The 19,086-nt window shown below is 31.3% G+C and overlaps 2 protein-coding genes and 1 long non-coding RNA gene across 4 annotated transcripts in view; 1 reads left to right on the top strand and 2 right to left on the bottom strand.

Moving 5' to 3' along the window:
* The window catches only part of LOC113404070 (uncharacterized), a 282,204-nt gene that overhangs the window by 112,373 nt on the left and 150,745 nt on the right, over positions 1 to 19,086 (bottom strand). The gene's annotated exons all lie outside the window — the stretch shown is intronic.
* The window catches only part of LOC113404050 (frequenin-2), a 178,136-nt gene that overhangs the window by 30,279 nt on the left and 128,771 nt on the right, over positions 1 to 19,086 (bottom strand). The window lies entirely within an intron of this gene.
* On the top strand, positions 1,532 to 2,167 carry LOC135194675 (uncharacterized). The gene has a single exon (XM_064220480.1). The coding sequence runs from the start codon at positions 1,550 to 1,552 to the stop codon at positions 2,165 to 2,167; it is 618 nt and encodes a 205-aa protein (XP_064076550.1). The 5' UTR covers positions 1,532 to 1,549.

A 19,086-nucleotide genomic window follows, 5' to 3' on the forward strand; every position in this document is an offset into this window, starting at 1 on the left:
TTTGTAAAAATCAAGCTAAATTATATCGTTTATTTCCACATTAAGTAACGCTCTATTTTCAAATAAAATCGTACTAATCAAATGAGGAAGAGAAATAAGTACCAAGCCCACCTTTATAAATATAGCCAAATATTCTTATAAATTTAATATAATATATAATTTTTTTTTAGAATAAAACAAAAAAATACAAAAAATTATTCATTTACCTGACCCCGACTTGAGCAAAAATAGATCGAATCAAAAAATTTTGATCGAATTCAAGCATAACGTAAAACAAATTTTCATGAACGGGACATTCTTGGAACGCGTCAAAAATGATTATTTGTTTAAGGTGTGAAATAAATTTTTCGAACTGTACTTACGACGTATTGAGAGTGAGTTACTTCTGAACTAACTATACAACTACCACTTCTATTAAAATGACGTAAAAAATCTTGACATAATCTGGGCATGTATTACAGGGGTATACTATAGGATTAGATTTATCTTTTCCTATACTTTATACGCGGTAATGTAATTCATGTTCTGTCGGAGGAGATTGTGATCCATTTACATCTCATTTTTAGCTAACGAAACAAAAACATTCGTTTTCGATATTTAAACGTGATTATGCTCGAAAATATTTTAAATCTATTTATTTTTCTTCTAATTTAGCTGACATAGCAGAGTGATACACGTGAATTTTAAAAAAAGATTGTAAGTTCAAAGCCAGATATGACACTTCTGATATTTCACATAATTAATTTGTGTTTACAATTCATCTCGTGCTCAGCGGTAAAGGAAAACGTGAAGGTCATATGTCGGATGAAAATTTTCTCCGCCATAGAAGAGGAGGCCTTAACCCAGTTGTGGGATATATAGCTATTACTTTTCATACATAAATACAGTTTCTTTTGTGATAGGTCGTCTGGGTAGGTACCACCCACTCATCATATATTCTAACGCCAAACAGCAGTACCCAGAATAGTTGTGTTCCGTTTTGCACAAGGGACATCACATATTAGTTCCCAAGGTTTCTGGGGCATTAGCGATGTAAGGAATGGTTAATATTTCCTACTGCGCAATTGTTAATGAATGGTGACCACTTACCAATAAGTGGCTCATATACTCGTCCGCCTATTTATATTATAAAAAAAAGAATAGTTTATAGATAAATGACGCTAAACAGTGTAAGAATTTTGTATTTTGGTTTTAATACCAAAATTCTCAACAAGAATACATTTTGTACAATACGGATTGATACTAAAGCAACAGCTACAATTTATGATCCGTTTGAAAACAGTTCCAATTTACGATGATAAGTGTGTTTAATTTTAACATTTGAAACTCTTAAACATCCTTATGCTTTGTCTTTCAAAACAAAACAAACAACTATAGGTAGCCTGCTGTGGAATTTGTTAGTTGATGGTCGACACTTATGAAATATGTCTCCAATTGTAATTCCTTTGAAAGACGTAGGTTTTCTTTATTTTAATATTATATCTTAGTGTTTTCATTTTTATAAAAGAAAATAACTCTTTTTCAGCTCGTACCTTTGTTTTATATAATAATGTTCGCCTTCGCAATACCTATTAATAACGGTTTAATAGTGAAGTTTAACGCTGTCTCAACGAAAGAAGAAAAACAGTCCAAAACGTATGGAGCAGTTTTAACTAAAACTTCACAAGATTTTAAACCCGAAGCGAATAGTGAAATACACTCTCAAGAAATTTACCCACAAGCCACAGAATTTGGAACGGGTAGCACGAATCAAATTGCGAAAATTCTATTTCCCTCAAGAGCTTATAGATTCAATGAATCTAAATCGCAAGCTGACACAAATTTTATCAAAATACCTATTATCGAACAGCACGTTAGAGATTATAAAGTTATTGTGGCTAACGCACCGAAGAACTTTAGAATCGGTAGTGGTCCTGATTCGCTGCCGATTGTTATTTACATCGTTTTTCCAAATGACGAACCCGAGGAACTTTCTTTTGGAATGCCTGCTATCTATTTTGTAAAAAAATTTAATGGATTACCTTTGCATAAAAATGATAATGTTGATCCTTTATTTATAATTGATACCAATCGAACCGTTACTGGATTGAAAAGTACTGAAATATTTAAATATGTAAAGTTCAAAAACCAACTTACAGACCGCATTTATAAAGCGATGCATCGATAAATCCGTGAACGTATTATTATTAATAATAATAATTACAATGGAAATCAAATACTAGTTTATGATCATTTATAGTTTTAAATATAACATTACTATTTTCATTATTAAATTATTTTAATAGATTCAACTTTCGTTTTATTACTATTAATCAGGTAAGTGTTTGGTATCTACGCTAATATACAAAGCCGAAGAGATTGTTTGATTTAAGTTTAACATAGAGTGCGATTTAAAAAATAAAATTGCGTTATGTAGCGAGCATTTATCGAGTTACTATTAAGTATATAACATCACGGGACTAGATGTTCAGCGTGAGTCAAATTGCGTAAAACATCTAGTTTCATTTTATATAAAGCAGGAGTTTAAATGGAATTATATGGTAGTTACTTAACTGATTTGAATAATTATTTCTGTAATCGACGGTACTTTGAGATAGCCTTTATAATTTCACACTACGACCTTAAGCAGTAATCATAAATGATAATAATCAATAAAGTACATTGTTTGAAATAAGCAAGGTGAATGTAATATATCAATTAAACATAGAGAAACAGCTTAGGAATCTGTCTATCTATAACTAATAAATCAAGATGCTTTTGTAATACCTAACTTAAATAACTCTAACCTAACCCCTGCATAAAACTTCAACCAGAAGATGCAGTTCGGAGAAACGTTTTTGTATGTTATATTAATAATAATATAAGCAGCTACGTTTCGCAGTTTCATCCGTTTTACGTTTGAGTTTCAAAAAACTATAGACAACGCAGGTCACCCAAAAACTAATACATAAGAAAATTCGAAGGGTTTCGGGTAGTTATGCACATCAAAATGGATTATAGTGAAAGGTGTATTAGTTATATATCTAGAAAGACTGTCGAAGCGAAGAATGTGTCCCAAAAATAGTGGCCAACGAATGGTTACTAAGTACACGCACACTAGTAAAGTAGTAGTACTATACGTTTGGCGTGTGTCAAGCGTAGTTACGCACACCGATTAAATAAAGTTGCCTCGTTTATTTTCGTTCTTTTGTAGTGCTACACTCAATCTTGATATTTAAAATAGATACCGCCTTACCGATTGTTAAAAAAGGTAACACATATTCCTATGTACGAGTGTGTATGTACTTTTTTAGTAGAAGGCTTTATTATCCACTTTGTTGTAACTCGCTAATAAATGAACATTAACTTCTACATCTACACAGTATAACCGATAGCTATGATGATTAGTATCAGAGGTCACCATGTGCTGGGTTTTGTATGTTATTTACACAATACATGCATTTATAGTCTCATTTTACAATTCAATGATTGGTAGAGTAATTATGTGAGTATTCACTTCGTATCTCACTCGTGAAATGTTGACAGCCGGCTTAAGGTGATACGCCATTTTGATACGGATACACGTATCAAAATTGCGTATACGTTTTATAATTATTACTTATTATAGTCAATGTCGTATCACACTGTGAAATTTCACGAATTTTTGCATTACACAGAATACTTTGATTTCCGAATGGTATACAATAACACCAATGGTATACAAATTGACATAATTTATGAAATATAATCGTGTTATAATTTCAAACGCATTGTATGATTTTTGTTTTGTTACACAATTCGATTGCGCGTCGACAAATCAATTGAACTGTTAATGCATTTTCATTGACTTTCATTTCACAATTTCCACACTTTCGTTAGTATAAAATAACCGGAATATGAAAATGGTCTGTTTCATCCAATAATAATTAAACTAGCACGCGTAACTTAAAGTCACGAGTATAATTTGCAATTTTATTTCGTTTAATAATAATGAATATGGTAATTTTTATTTGCATTTCATTACAGCATACATGACGGACAGTATTATATTATTTATGCCGATTACTATAGGGGCAGTCATTAAATTTGTCAGTTTAAAATATTATTACTTTATATTTTATGAGTTGAGCATGCATTTAATTTTGTGAACTTTGACATGAAGATTTTGCATCCTAACTATATTTTTGGATACTATCGTTTATTGACAGAGGATATTACGATATATTATTATTATTATCTAAGATTTCATACAATTGTTAAATTTGTGTAGTATAAGTTAAATTACACACACATGTTCTCTGTGTATTTGTTCGTGGGTGTTAGTTTGTTTGTGTTATACATAATAATCCATATAATCATGGTATTACACCGGTAAATTTATTTGTGAACATAAATACATAAGCATAAAAATATATTATATTAAATCCACAATAGCCCAAAATAACAAATTACATAAAAAAATTGCATGAAAACATGCTTCAAATAAAAACATAATAATGCTTAACAGCAAAGAAATTGAGATGGAATTTTGAGATATAGCTGAATACACAAGAAGAACTATCAAACACGATTCGTAAACAAAATAATAATACCTATACGTACATACAAATTTATATATATATATATATCAATTAACAGCCGAATAAACAAATTTTTTCCTTTGAAGTCGTTTGAAAATTAAAAAAGATATATTTGTCTATACTCGTATGGAAAGTAACGTAGTAGAATTATTCCGCATGTTACATAAGCAAAGACCCGGCAGAGTTATTAAGTTACGAGCCGATGGTTATAGGTGTTACTCTATACTGATCAGAGGGTCAGATAACAGAGAAATGAAAGGAAAGCGCCCTTGAGCTAAACAAAATGTAAATCCGATAACATTTGCTAAGGATTAAAATTTGCGTTGATTAAAATCAATCAGTTTTGCTTACGAAAACAATCCTAAATTTCAGATATCGATTTTACAGGCGTATCTTTATCTTTATCTTTTAACAATGAAAAAAAAAAGTATTTAATGTTATAAATATAAAGTATCTCTTTCGGTTTGTCTGTCCGTTAGGCTTTCACGGCAATATCACTAAAACAAATTTCATGAAAATTTATATGAAGCAAGCCTGAACATTAAGCAAGCTTTAGCAACTCAGATTAAGCAACCTTAAGCAAACCGACTAATAAAACGTAGCTAAACCCAGAGCGAAAACTATATATGCAGTTTATTTTAATTTCCAAGTTATAAAATATGCCCAGACGACCCTGTTAGTTATAAAATATTTGTATAGATGGTTCAGGCCACTAAATGCCGTCATATTACAACCAATTTAGATCTCCGACAACTTAAAATTGCAGAGTCAGACTTTAAAACGTACAATGGAAATCATTCAGTCAGTCAAGTTATACGAACCGTTTGTTCTTGAGTACGCTCATTTATATACGCACTACTGTATAGATTAACTTTTTCTCTGAGAGATTATTGCACAGCCAATCTTAAGTATTAAAATACGTTCTTTCTTTTTCAAACTAAGAGAATGAATTATGACCTTAATAGCTTTTTATATTTTATAAACGAATGAACTTTCGTTGAGATTTGTTAAGATATAGGAAATATTATTTATTAAAATCTCCAATAAAGTTTATTACCATATAAACTGCATTAAAGCAAACGATAAAGTTTTTGAAGATTATTGCATACGTACAACACAATTCATCGCATACGCTAAAATATATTCATAGCGTGCAATGGCTGCCTTATCGCTTCGATCTTTTCGAGGTAACCTTTGTAACAGAAGTTTTATTAACATATTAAAGAAGAATGTCCTAGTGAAAATAATTAGACTTAAGAAATTAATTTTAAAATAACGATAAAATTTTCATAAAAAATATTAAGTGATTCACTTGGTGGTAGGGCTTTGTGCAAGCTGGCTAGGTACCACCCACTCATCAGATATTCTACCGCCAAATAACAGTACTCTATATTGTTGTGTTCCATTTAGAAGGGTGAGTGAGCCAGTGTAATTACAGGCACAAGAGACATAACATCTTAGTTCCCAAGGTTGGTGGCGCATAGGTGATGTAAGGAATGGTTAATATTTCTTACAGAGCCTTTGTCTATGGGCGCTGGTGTCCACTTACCGTCAGGTGGCCCATATGCTCCTCCGCCAACCAATGCCATAAAAAAAAGGATTCCGTTGCGCTTAATAAAATATTAGGACAAAAGACCTGGTCAGGTGATGATGATTCCTTGGGAGCTACAAACACGATGAGTACATAACATACACGAGTTTTGTAGATAAGTCGACGTTACGATTACTGCTCCGCAAAATTATATAGCATTTCGCGTTGTCTCGTTGTTTTAGTAGCTAACTTATAACATGAGGTTCAAACCTCAGGTTAAACCAATTTAATAGCATTGGGTAGTTCTGTCAATATATTTTCAGTAGTATCCCAAAGATAGGAAAAAAATCGATAGCCGTCGTTTCTGCGCGTAAAGTCTCACCGGTCGTGTCGTATTAACGTCCCATCGTTTTATGTGTCACTACACATTGAAAGAAATATGAAGGACCGGGGCCTGAGAATGTCATAGCGAATTTTATTCTCTAATTTCAAATTTATATTCGTACTACTTGCAATTGAAACATTTGGATCGAGTAACAGGGCCACAATTATACTAACAGATTGACAGTTCATCGCTATCGAATCTACAAACGCAACCACACTGTTGCGGTTCGCTCAAAGTTGGATCGAAATATAACCGGGATAGTAAGTCGAATTGGTCCTCAAATACGTTTAAGTTGAGGTTAATTTTTGTAAAAAAAATAGTGGAAGTCTACTCGGAACAGAATGGAGAATGTATCATTATCGTTAAAAGTTAATAGAATTGGCCCTCAGTACAATAATCATGTAAACCATCTTATTGGCTCCACTAATGAGTCGAAGGCTGGTTCAGGTTTCGTTTAGCGAATTAGAATTGCGATTCAACGGGAAATTCTGATAGTAAGTTTTCCGACATTCCACGGGGAGATGATTTGTACATTTTCTTTTTTATTTCTATCTGTGTCTACTCAATTAAATACTAAATACATGATTATTATTAATATGTGAAATATTTATTAATATATTATAGTCTGTACGAGTATAGTTACAATTATATTTTAAAATGTATAAATATGAAATTGACATAACCTGTAAATACAGAAGTTCTAACTTATTATGTCAAAATGTTTTCATTTTTAAATACAAAATGTAAATTAAGCAAGTGCTCAAAGTTAAAGAAAGTATGTATTTCTTGAGTATTTCACTTTAACTTCAAAGCTTTTTTGTAAAATACACGTTCAACTTGACTTCGACATTGAATGTCTGCTTTATCTAAAAGTACTTTAAAGGGTAAAGTTCTTAATCAAATAAGTTAATCCGTAATCAAAGGATAAATGCAATATTAAACTTTACTAAAATTTATATCTTGGTTACATTTTGAGATATATTTTAAAGTATTAATCAAAGTTTTTTTTATATTTTAAAAGGTGAAATATTTAGATTAAATTTTAAACGACGGCATCAAAAAGATATCGATTTAATTTATTTATCAATATTTAACGGTTCAACGGTAACGGGATTTTACGAGTACGGTCACGTAGTCAACTGTAATTTATTGGATTTTGTTATTCTTTTTCCTTTTCCCATAAAAATAATACTTTCAAATGTTACTTTGTAAATATACAATCACATTTTCCCCCACACACCTTATCTGTATCTTAGAATATTAAAATATTTTTTTAATTAAATGTCGCATAATCAAAACCCAAAAAGTTTTAGAACCTATATCTTTATTCTTATATATTATCTTTATCATTAAATAATTGTGTGATTAAATAATAAACGTGATTGCGAAACCTGTGCCACGGACGAATAGTATTATTATGTTAATTGTATAAATAAATAAACTTTATGTTTAATGAAATTTTAATTTAGTCTTATTTAAATATAATTAAAGGTCATTAGTATAATCTTAATTTCGTTGCCACTAAAGTTTCGTTGCCACTATAACATGTTATATTGAATGACACCACATCCTAAATGTCTATGGAATACTTAACAATTTATTAAAACAAAAATGAATAGTAGGTACATAGACTTTAAAATATACTCGAATTGGGTTTATACTTGGTACATCCATTAATGAAATAAGTTTTGGACGACATCCAATAGAACTTTAGCTGGAATTTCGTACCACAAAAGTAAAAATAACCTACTTATGAGAACGGTCATGTTTAATTTGCTGAGATGAAATTCTATACCGATTTGAGAAAGTTAAATTTATAAGATAAAAATATTTAATTATACGTATTCATACAGACATACTAATTATTTAACCTCATATATATGTGATTACAATATAAGTATGAAGCTTCTTAAGCAAATATATTTTGTTATTGTCATTATTAAGAATAGTTAAATTCACGTGTTCATATTATTCTCAACTTAAAATTGTTATGAATATTTCTTGTTCTATATTTTAATACATTTAACTGAGTTAATAATCGAATAAGTCAAACAATACAGAATATTATGATTTATGTTTTACATATTTTTCAAACGTTTCTTTTGAATATTTTCTTATTTAAATTCGTGTTATCTGAATACAAAACGTTTGATAATTCAAGGTCGTCAGTTGAACGTACTAATTATTCACCGTAATCCAGTTTACCTATTTGCTGCCCCAACAAGATAATGCACTTAATGCTGTTAGTTAACTTGTACCCTTTATCTAGTAAATAGAGCCGATACATCGGGACTCTTGCCCTCATTGCGATCTTTCGACGTTTATAAATAGACTACTTCGCAGGAACTCAATGATTCATCCAATGTTTAAAATCGATAAATTGATTTTACGAAATGTAAAATGAGACATTTTTTTTTTCTTTTACAATAATCGTAACGAGATTCGAAAATAAACCAGTTGTCTTTAAAAATAAAGAAATATTATACAATTCAATTTACTACTTGTTTTTACGTGAAAACTACTATTGAAGCTGTCGAAGTGATCATTAATTAATCATTGCAAGTATTTGACTGGTAATTGGCCTTGTATCATTAACATTGTGTAATCACAGCCCACTTTATAACCAAATTATCTCACAATACAGGTGGGAATCGTTTTTCAATGACATTTCATTTTCGTAAGTTAAAACGAATGGTATTTGCATAAAAAAACCTATCGCTAGGTGATTAAACACATTCGGCTTTATTTATAACTGTTATTTACTGGGCTTAAACAATGCTGTTCCTATTTTTTTTTAAACTGAATGGTGACAGACCAGATGCTTATAGAAATCTGAAAAAAAAAAATTAAGAAGTTGAATCATAGTTTAATCTTTAATATATAATTACATCATGTGATCACGAGCAACGTTACGATGAAGTTATTATAGACCTGAACTTGCATCGAATGTTAATTTTTATATAGCCTTCGTAAAACTAAACACATGGGTTTAACTAATTTTCGAAAGTAATAAGATATATTAATTTCCGATGTTATTAAAAATTATGTAACTTTATTCCGTAATATGTGTATTGCATGCCATTTAGAAATTACGGGAGGTACAAGTTTTAATTGTAGATTACGATAACATCCATCGTTGAATAGTTTGATCACAATTCCGAAATTGATACAATCATGTTAAAGTTTAGTAACTTTTTGAATGTTTTCTATTTTTCGACATTAATTCGAACAAACTTTGTAGGGGTAATAAGAATCTACAAGTTAAACTGTTGAAATATTTTATGTAATATTCATAGTTATAAAATGATTAGACTGCCTCGCTGGTTTAGTTTGGTTATGGAAAAATATATGACGTCTTATCGTCGCCGGCGCATGCAGCTGTCTGGTCAATCGTTGATTTATTTTACTTCCTTCCGACTCACAGTAAACTGTTAACTGATTTTTTTTTTTAAAGTTAATTCTATTAATTTTGAACTTAAAGTAAAATTATTGTTATTTTATATATATTACATCTTTTGATATTAGTATTTTTCTATATTTTTATTTATCTTACGTCGTAATATAGACACATTGTCACAGTCCGTCACAACTAAAAAGGGTACCATTGACAATTAGTGTTAGGTTTTGGAATCCAACTTAGATTTCTCTCCGGTCATATTGTGTCGTCATCACAGTGGGTAAGAAGAGCAAGAGAATAAAGACTACATGTACTGTGTTTGAGTATCAATTTGTATACTTTAATATACTCTTTGTTGACTTTTCTCAGGAGAGCATCATCATTTATGAATGATGAATACTATAGTAACTAAGTAAATAGCAGTATCATAGCACATACGTGGATTTTACGAATGAAAGGGATTGAGAGTTATAAAAGTCAATGCTGATTACAGGGCCGTGAAGCGCAGTAAAGAGATTACGTAATATTGTTGAAACCGCATGGTTGGTAACATATTGACATAGAAAAGGGCTTCTTTTAATACCAAATAATGTTTGCATTAGACGACCATCTGCTCGTTGACCTTGTGCGTTAAACGCTTATTATTAATATATAAAACATAATTCACATATTAAAACTATTTTTATTTAATATGTGCTTTAAGACATTAGCCGTGACATTACCGTTAGTCTGTAACTACACAAATAAAAAATATAAATACAGTAACGCTCATAAATAAAGGTGTAAAATATTTAGTTATATATCTGAAAAATGTAATGTTTGTATTTGATGAATATGATTTACATATTCATCGTAAATACTTAAAAAGAACCTCGTATGTTATTAGAGATTATACTTTAAAATGAGCCTTGAGTTCAATTAGTATACAGAATCACTCGGTGTTTTAGTCAAACTCAATATCTTTATGCAATATGAAAGTATTGCACTCATTTATTGACTGTCAAAATATATCCGCCGGTTAGGTAAGCCAGACCTGAGAAGAACCGGTGTAAGATAATCAACGTGATTACTACAAGCTATTTAACTTGTAATATTTATTACATTGTGTAGGTAAAATCTTGTAATCGTTAGAAGAGGTTAATATTAATCTATGATTCCGAGTTCAAACCCGGAGAAGTAATATAATACCATTGTATTTTTCCTGTGCTTTAAGTGTGTTTATAATTTATCTCTTAACATCATGCAACATCATCATGACATGAGGCAACCTGTAAAACAACATGAGGCAACCTGTAAATCTAATAACATGTATTGGAGTAACGTAGTGAAGTAAGTTTCAAAGCCTGCTCCTCAAAAAGGAGAGTAGGACTTAGGCCAGCCGTGGGAAATTTAGGCTACTACCTATCTTACGGAGTTGTGCATAATGGCTTAGGTGCCACGACGATGCAATTTTATGATGGGCTGATTTTACAATCAGGATTGGTTCTAGACTAAGAAACTCCTCAACGTCAATAGCACAGATATTTTGAATTTTTTTTTAACCGTATCTTGATATTTTTTTATTTATAAATTCAACCTTGCTTGCTATCTGACATTATAAGTCATATCTACAGATAAATAAAACGATTTTATATTATAAATATTAATCGTAAAAATGTAGTCTTCAAACGATGAGAAATATTGGCAGGTATACTAGTAACTTTCCACATTTTATGTCAATTCAGAGTTTTTGTAGGGAAATAATAAAAGTTCTCTCGGCGGAAGAAGATATAAGACGGGTATTTTGAAAATAAATAACACATACTTATGGTTCAAGTGATTCGATAGCAAATGTTACAGACGTATCATTTAGCAGAAGAGACAAATGTCTAGCATTTTCCGCCGTGGATTGCTTTTATTGCTGCGCACATACGTGATACGGCGTTATGTTGCGGCCAATAGAATGGCTCATAAAAGTTACTTTATTTTTAAAATTACGAGTATAGACAGCCGAACAAATGACCTGCCTGATGTGGTTACCTTTGCGCCAGCGCCTGACGCCTGCTCGAAGATGTTTGCCATTTTTAGATTATTAATCCACTCCTTACATCAGCAATGGGCTGTCAAACTGAGATTTTTACCTTAACAATAACCCTAGTCCACTCGTTCTTCTAACTAAAACAAAATACTTTAGTGGTGGAATAATTAAAAATATTGTTAATTAAGAACAATATACATATATACAACAATATCCTTGCGAGAAAAGTGATTAAAATTGACAATCAATTACAAAATGGATGTCAGTGGTTTAAATTTTAAATAATTCTGATCTTGAATTTTATATTAGTTTTAATATCATAAGTTACGGTCACTTCATTCAATGGCGCTCGCAGGTCATAATGATTGAATATTAATGTGAGTATTATGATTAATAAATAAGTAAGACAGACATCGTCTGAATTGAAAGTAAACCTGTTTGTGAATTGTCTGCATCATTTCAATTTGACAATTCGAGAAAGTTGATTTACTTAAGCTTAAATTACTAAAATAATAATTTATTTCTTTATTCTGTATTAAAGTTTATAGTAAAATTGTGAAACGAATTCTGAAAAATTACCGTCACGACAAGATATCTGATGCGAAGTATTATATATAAGATAGTTCGTCTGTAGATGCTTTACTGCATTAGTATAATTATGTAAACTCGTCAATATTAATAATTATTGTTATACTAATTGGTACAAAATATTATTCGTTTATAATATTAATTGTTATGTTGTGTTATGTAAAATACAAGTATGTTCCTAAAGAACGTTTAACAAAACAATTCTAGATATATGTTCAAAAATCATCACAACCGATATTTTATAAATAATTTTATTAGGAGAACTAAAATTCATTAGCTAAAACAACATTAGTACAAAAATATTAAAGGGTATTAAATAAATAATCGAACTGTAAACCGTCGGAGGGATAAAATTAACTAAAAGCCGTATGAAATATAAAAGAGTCCCTCTTAGTATTCAACGCGTAAGGGTCTTACTTTTCGTAGAACACGTGAATTGCGCTATCGTTACATGACCACGACTGATTTATTAAAAATCAATGTACCGTACCCGAATATCTACTATCTACTCCAATGAAAATGTATATTTCCTGAAACGAATTCCTCTAATGGAAAATTTACTACGTTTATTCTGTAATATTGAAATATTTTAAACTAAACTGAGAAAAATACTTGAAATGAAGTTGTTGTACGTGTAAGCGGAGCTAAGAAGCGGTCGGGAATTCTTGGTTAGTTTTTTGGCCCTGTCTTATGCGATCATATTATACGTAATATATTTTGTAAACGTAGTCGGAAAAAGAACAGTACACTTACAGCCGAAAATAGTACATTATACAGTCTGTCAATCACTCAGTGATTACAACTCTGACGAAACTTCGAGCAATTTAAAATTTTATATATTTTTATTATAATATATATGATCATGCTACGAAACCGGATTTAATATTATATAAAATGTAAAATTATTATATCTTATGGTATGAACCATATGTGGATAATTGTAGATAATATATTATAAATTGTAAAAATAAGTGCTCCAAAAAGTGTTTTACTAAATATGATACATATAGTAATGTATGCTCCTGTCTTAGAAAACGTCGGACAATTTTGTTTATTCACTGTACCTAAACATTTTTCATAATTGAAAATTGTTTTATAAGCCTAAACGACGGCCGTCCCTTGTTAATAAATTAGGTACATTTATTATTAGCTGGCAGGGTCCAAAGTCACAAATTTTATTTATAAGCCACGTATATCATGCTAAAGGATAATAATTTGATAAAAAAAAAATACAAACACATTATGAACGGTTAATGCGATTAAATAAAAAAACAAACACAATTTATCTCATTATTGTTAAAAAATACACGGATAATTTTTTTTGTTGAACATTAATAAGATTGACGAGTGCAATCCTTAGCATGATCATCGACTATGTTTGTTCAATTCATTTCTTTGCTCAATATCTTTTATTCGACGTTTTGTTGATGTTATTGAAGTCTTATTATAAAGTTTTACTAAGTAGCGTTGTATTTGTTAACAGCAACACTTTCTGTAATCGCTGAAGTTTTCAACAAAAAATGCCACAGTATTATATGTTGGTATCATTTTGACTTAAATAATGTGTTTAAAATATAACAATATATGAACAATTCATTTAATAGTAAAGTTTATCTATACTTATATTATAAATGCGAAAGTAACTCTGTCTGTTTGTTTGTTTGTCTTTCTGTGTGTCTGTAGCTCTTTCATTGCCAAACCACTGAATCGAATTGTATGAAATGTGGTATGAAGCAAGTTTGTACTCCAACGAAGAACATAGCTCTACTTTTTATGCTTTACGATTAACGTGAGCGAAGTCGTGGACGACAACTTGTATTTCTTAAGGTGCTTTCTCATTTTTTATATCAACCGCCAATGGTTGTAAATTTCTTCCGGTATATATGTTTCACGTATCAATATCAATAAGATACTCGATAACGGCCAATCTAGAGCCTTCGGGTAAAGTTTCCTGTACGATCACAATAGCACTTATCTTCAGTAATTCTTTTGATCAAGCGCTCGTCAAGTTAATGTTAAGAATACAAGCAAACGAAATAAATATAATTTTTTGTTGCGATATCTCAAATGATAAACCAAAAAATACCTTTAATTATTGTCTATATAGACAGTCGAAGCGGAGCGGAGAACGCGTCAAGAAAAAGTAGCGGCCAAATTTTGGCCACTGAGTACACGCACACTAGTAAAGTAGTATGACATTAGCTTGTTGGTTTTAATTCCTTTGTAGTACGATACTCTATCTAGACATAAAAATATCTAAGGTATTAATGACTAGCAATGTTAAGGCACGGTCTCCTCTTGATATAGATGCATTGACGCTTGTGCAACTGTGAAAATTATAATATATACGAATGTCCAGGAACCATGAGAATTTAATCGAACAAATGATTCAATGCTAGAAGGAAATTCCATTATATATAACGGTTCTTTGTTACCTTTGTTTGTGTCATACCATCCGCCAGAACGTTCCGTTATCTGGAAATGCTCTAGCTTGTATGCACCTTAAGGAGATAAGAACCATGTCGGGCGTCTGTTATCACAGAGACAATTGTTAATAGCACTAGTGATTGCTTAGATAACAAACAACATTACCGTCGTAATACAGCTTCGCTATTAATTTAATATTGAATCATAATACAGTATAGTTACTTATAAATGCGGCTTTAAGGCTACAGGTTCAAAACCAGGTCGATCTAGTGAAGAACTAAAGGGTTTTTTCAATCTAGTAATTCTCCGTAGCGTATTCTTGAGGTTAAAATTGTTTACATTTGCGTGCATCGAAAACACGCATACTCCGCATATGTGGCAGTTGTTAGCAATGCGCCTGAACTTCTTCCGATCCCACCGGATTGTCGTCCCGTCGGATTATGAGTCTGGGAATAAAGTTGTGTTTGTAGTTTGCTCGCAACTTAAAGTATAATATGACCTGTTTAGTTAGACTTCTTTTTTACTATTGGCAAGCCTTCCGTACTAATGGGTGGGTTTAAATTATCTTTAAAATATATTTAATAATGACGAATAAACAATATTAGGACAAATTCTGTGTGCGTAAATTGAATATACAGCCATACAAATATACAACCTGTATCATGACATAATCGACTTTATGTCAAATTGAATTACAATTGGTATAGGCGTCGGAGCGCAGGTGAGGGATAACATTAAATTTAATGTAATAAAACTTTTACATTTATAATATTTCTTTTATATTGTTAGCTTATTTGTTGCCAAGTTATAATGGCCAAGTTGTTTGAGGACAAGAATCTTTTTCACTTGGTGGTAGTGCTTTTGTGCGTCTGGGTAGGTACCCTCTCGTCAGATATTCTCCAGCCACACAGAACTTAGTTCGTTTGGAAGGATGAGAAAGCCAGTGTAACTACAGGCACAAGGTACATAACATCTAAGCTCCCAAGGTTGTTGGCACATTGGGGATGTAAGGAATGGTTAATTTTTCTTACCGCGCCAATATAAAGGTGGTGATGACCACTTACTATCAGGTGGATCACTTGATTCAACTATATTCTAAAAAAAATCTTGTGGGTTCGTGCAAGCACTACTAAGCTCTAAGGTGCTTTGTTTCTGTGCATAATTTGGAAGAGTTGCGGAATAAGGTCCAAACATTGGGGCTATTGGAATAATAGTAATAATTACATAACCATTAAATAATTATTACTATGACTTGTGTAATCACTTATTTTGTATCACTATTAGTGACTAGTTTTCGACCGTGGCTTCACTCGCGTTATATGAGCTGGTCATCAGGTGTTACACTTAAAGTAGCCTTTTGCCTTCTTTGGAGTTCAAGCTCGCTTCAGACCAAAGGTCATCAAATTCGGTTCAGTGGTTTGGCTGTGGAAGAGCACAGACAGACAGTTTTGAAATATACAAAGATAATATGTTTTCCAGTTCTAATTAAGCCTGAGTAAGTAATTTCCTTACTAAAGGTTTGAATACTGTCAGCGAATATGAAATTAGGTTTGCGGTCGGTTCCGTTTAAAGTCGAATACAAACCAAGCTAACTTATTTACTGTACTTTGAGTTTTGCTCCTCAAATAAATTTCTTTACCAAGAGACGAAATGTTTTCTCAGCAATGTAATGTAGTTTTATTTTATCACAAAATGTATGTTAATTTATTTTGTAATACAAAACATTCTTAAGCAGTCGTATTGTGTAAAATTCTATTGTGTATATATTTTTAAACGAAGTAAGATGTATAATTCTCATATTCTTATAAATTATAAATACTGTATTTTTTCCGACACTCTTTTTTATTAAATATCCCTTAAATAATACGAAGCTAAAAAATATTAAAATTCCACGTATATTTGTAACTAAAATGTGTTTTTTTATTCATTAATTTGAATATCTTGGTTCTTGTCTTTATGTACTATAAAGAACTACTATAAAGAAAAAGAATTGCATCTATATGCTCCAATATAAGAAATGACCAAGATCTTATATATTAATAGTGTAAGCCGATTTTTGTCCAAGTGATAATGGGACGATGGCTGCATATAAAAATTCGGTTATGGTCTCACTTTGCAGAGTTCCAGCCGTAGATGTGCAGAAATATAAAGAGGATTCTTGATTGCAATTTATTAAATTGTTATGATTTAAGAAGGAACTAATTTTAGGGAGCGGAAAAGTTACCTACTGGCCAGTTAGAGAGCGGTACTATGGCTGTATAAGAAAAAGAAATGAAAAACGTAAACAAAATGAAAGTAAACTGTATTTGATATAAAAGAACATTTAAAAGAGGTTTCATCATTTTGGTGCCCAATGTAGATGAGTGACTTTAAGTTTACAATGAAATTAAATCAAAATAAAACATAAGTCAGCCGTGGGGACAGCAATAGTCCAAGGTGCTGAACCCGTCGTCCCCACCTGCGAACCTGCGACTTTTTATATCGCTGAGCGGCCCTTAAACCATTGCGCTACTGATATTTGTAATGAATACGTGTTACAAAGTTATCATGAAATTGTATAATAAAAATGTCTCATAACACTGTTTAAACGTATAAAAAACAGAATAGATTTTTAATACAGGACTATACAACTATATATACTCTAAATAAGGTTAATGAATAATTTTGGTGTCACATAACCACGAAACTATTTAAACTTTATCTCATTTGCCAAATTATGTTAGGTATTTTAGAATATTTGCGACAACCGATGAAAAATATTTCTACAATTATATTCTCCGCCGTAGTCGGATAAAACGCCATTGGACTCGTGTTAATAACTTAATTAGTTAGACTAAGTTGGCTACAGGCAAAGACATATTTATTTATAATCTAATTAACTGTATATTTAGTTATATAGTTCTTGGTATATTCAAAATAAACAAATTTGTCAGACTGAGTTACAGGGTAACTGTTTTGTTAAAATATAAATAGTAAAATGAACTTTAAAGTTGGGAACGTACGATCGAGTGAATGGACGATTACAACATATCTGAGAAAGGTGAGTCTAATAAGTAAATCTTATAGATATTCTATTAAATTAGTTATTTCAAAATATCATTACAAAATGCTTATCGGTTACGACTTTGTCAAAACACAAAAATTATATTTATCTCAGTCTAACATATGGGAGTTAAAAAGGATAGCAAGTCCTGTCAAAATTTATTTTGAAAATATAAGTACCAGTGTGATTTTAGAATATCGTTCTGTCTATAATCTTAAGACAAACTGTATTGTTATGACATTCACTATAATTTTATCTACTGTCTCCGTCTTCTGACTCGTTAAGTAAGCATATGTATGATAAATATCTAGAACAAAAAAAAAACAGTAGATTAATTAAATATTCAAAGTATTTGAAAACGTTTAAGAAACAATTTACAGCTTTCTTCATATAGTTTTCTAGTGTGAGTAGTAAAGAAATAAAAATGGATAACCTAAAATAATTCGTTAACTCCGTCACTGAAATTCATGCTCTCGCTTTGACATTTATGACATCGGTTTGCAGTTTTATTCGACAAAGGTCGAATGAGATATTTTTGGATCTATCGATCGGCTTACAATGAACACATTATTATGAGTTCTAAATTATTAATTTTATCATGTTTCAATGAGGCTAGAATGGTTTTTTAATCTAAGCAAATATTTAAGGTAGGCAGATTGCCATAATGTTAAGTGTTCACCACCGCCAATAAACATTGTGACCATCCCTCCCATACATCGCCAATGCGTCACCAAACTTGGGAACTTCGATGTTATGTCGGTTTTGCTTGTAATTACTAAACGCTGAATCACACACACACACAACAAAGCTGTGTAGGTTTCGCGGTGGAACATTTGATGTGACATTGAAGTGGTACCTTCCCAGACTGCTTCGTTGGTGGTTAGACTTATGTTCGTTGATCCCGAGGTCATGGGTTCAAGCCCCAGGCAGGGTCGATAAAAAGTTATTGGGTTTTCTATCGAAAGATTTTCAGTAACAGCCCGGAGTAATCCAGAGCCTCGGAAAATACGTAAAGCCGTTGGTCCTGCGCCAGAACTCTTACCGGTCGTGTCGGATTTGCTGTCCCTTCGGATAATGAGAGAGAACAGAGTGTGCACCTAAATCTACACACACGTGTTCACTATAATATATCCTGCGTA

The sequence above is a fragment of the Vanessa tameamea genome, chromosome Z (genome assembly GCF_037043105.1).
Source record: "Vanessa tameamea isolate UH-Manoa-2023 chromosome Z, ilVanTame1 primary haplotype, whole genome shotgun sequence".
Classification (NCBI taxonomy): Eukaryota; Metazoa; Arthropoda; class Insecta; order Lepidoptera; family Nymphalidae; genus Vanessa; species Vanessa tameamea.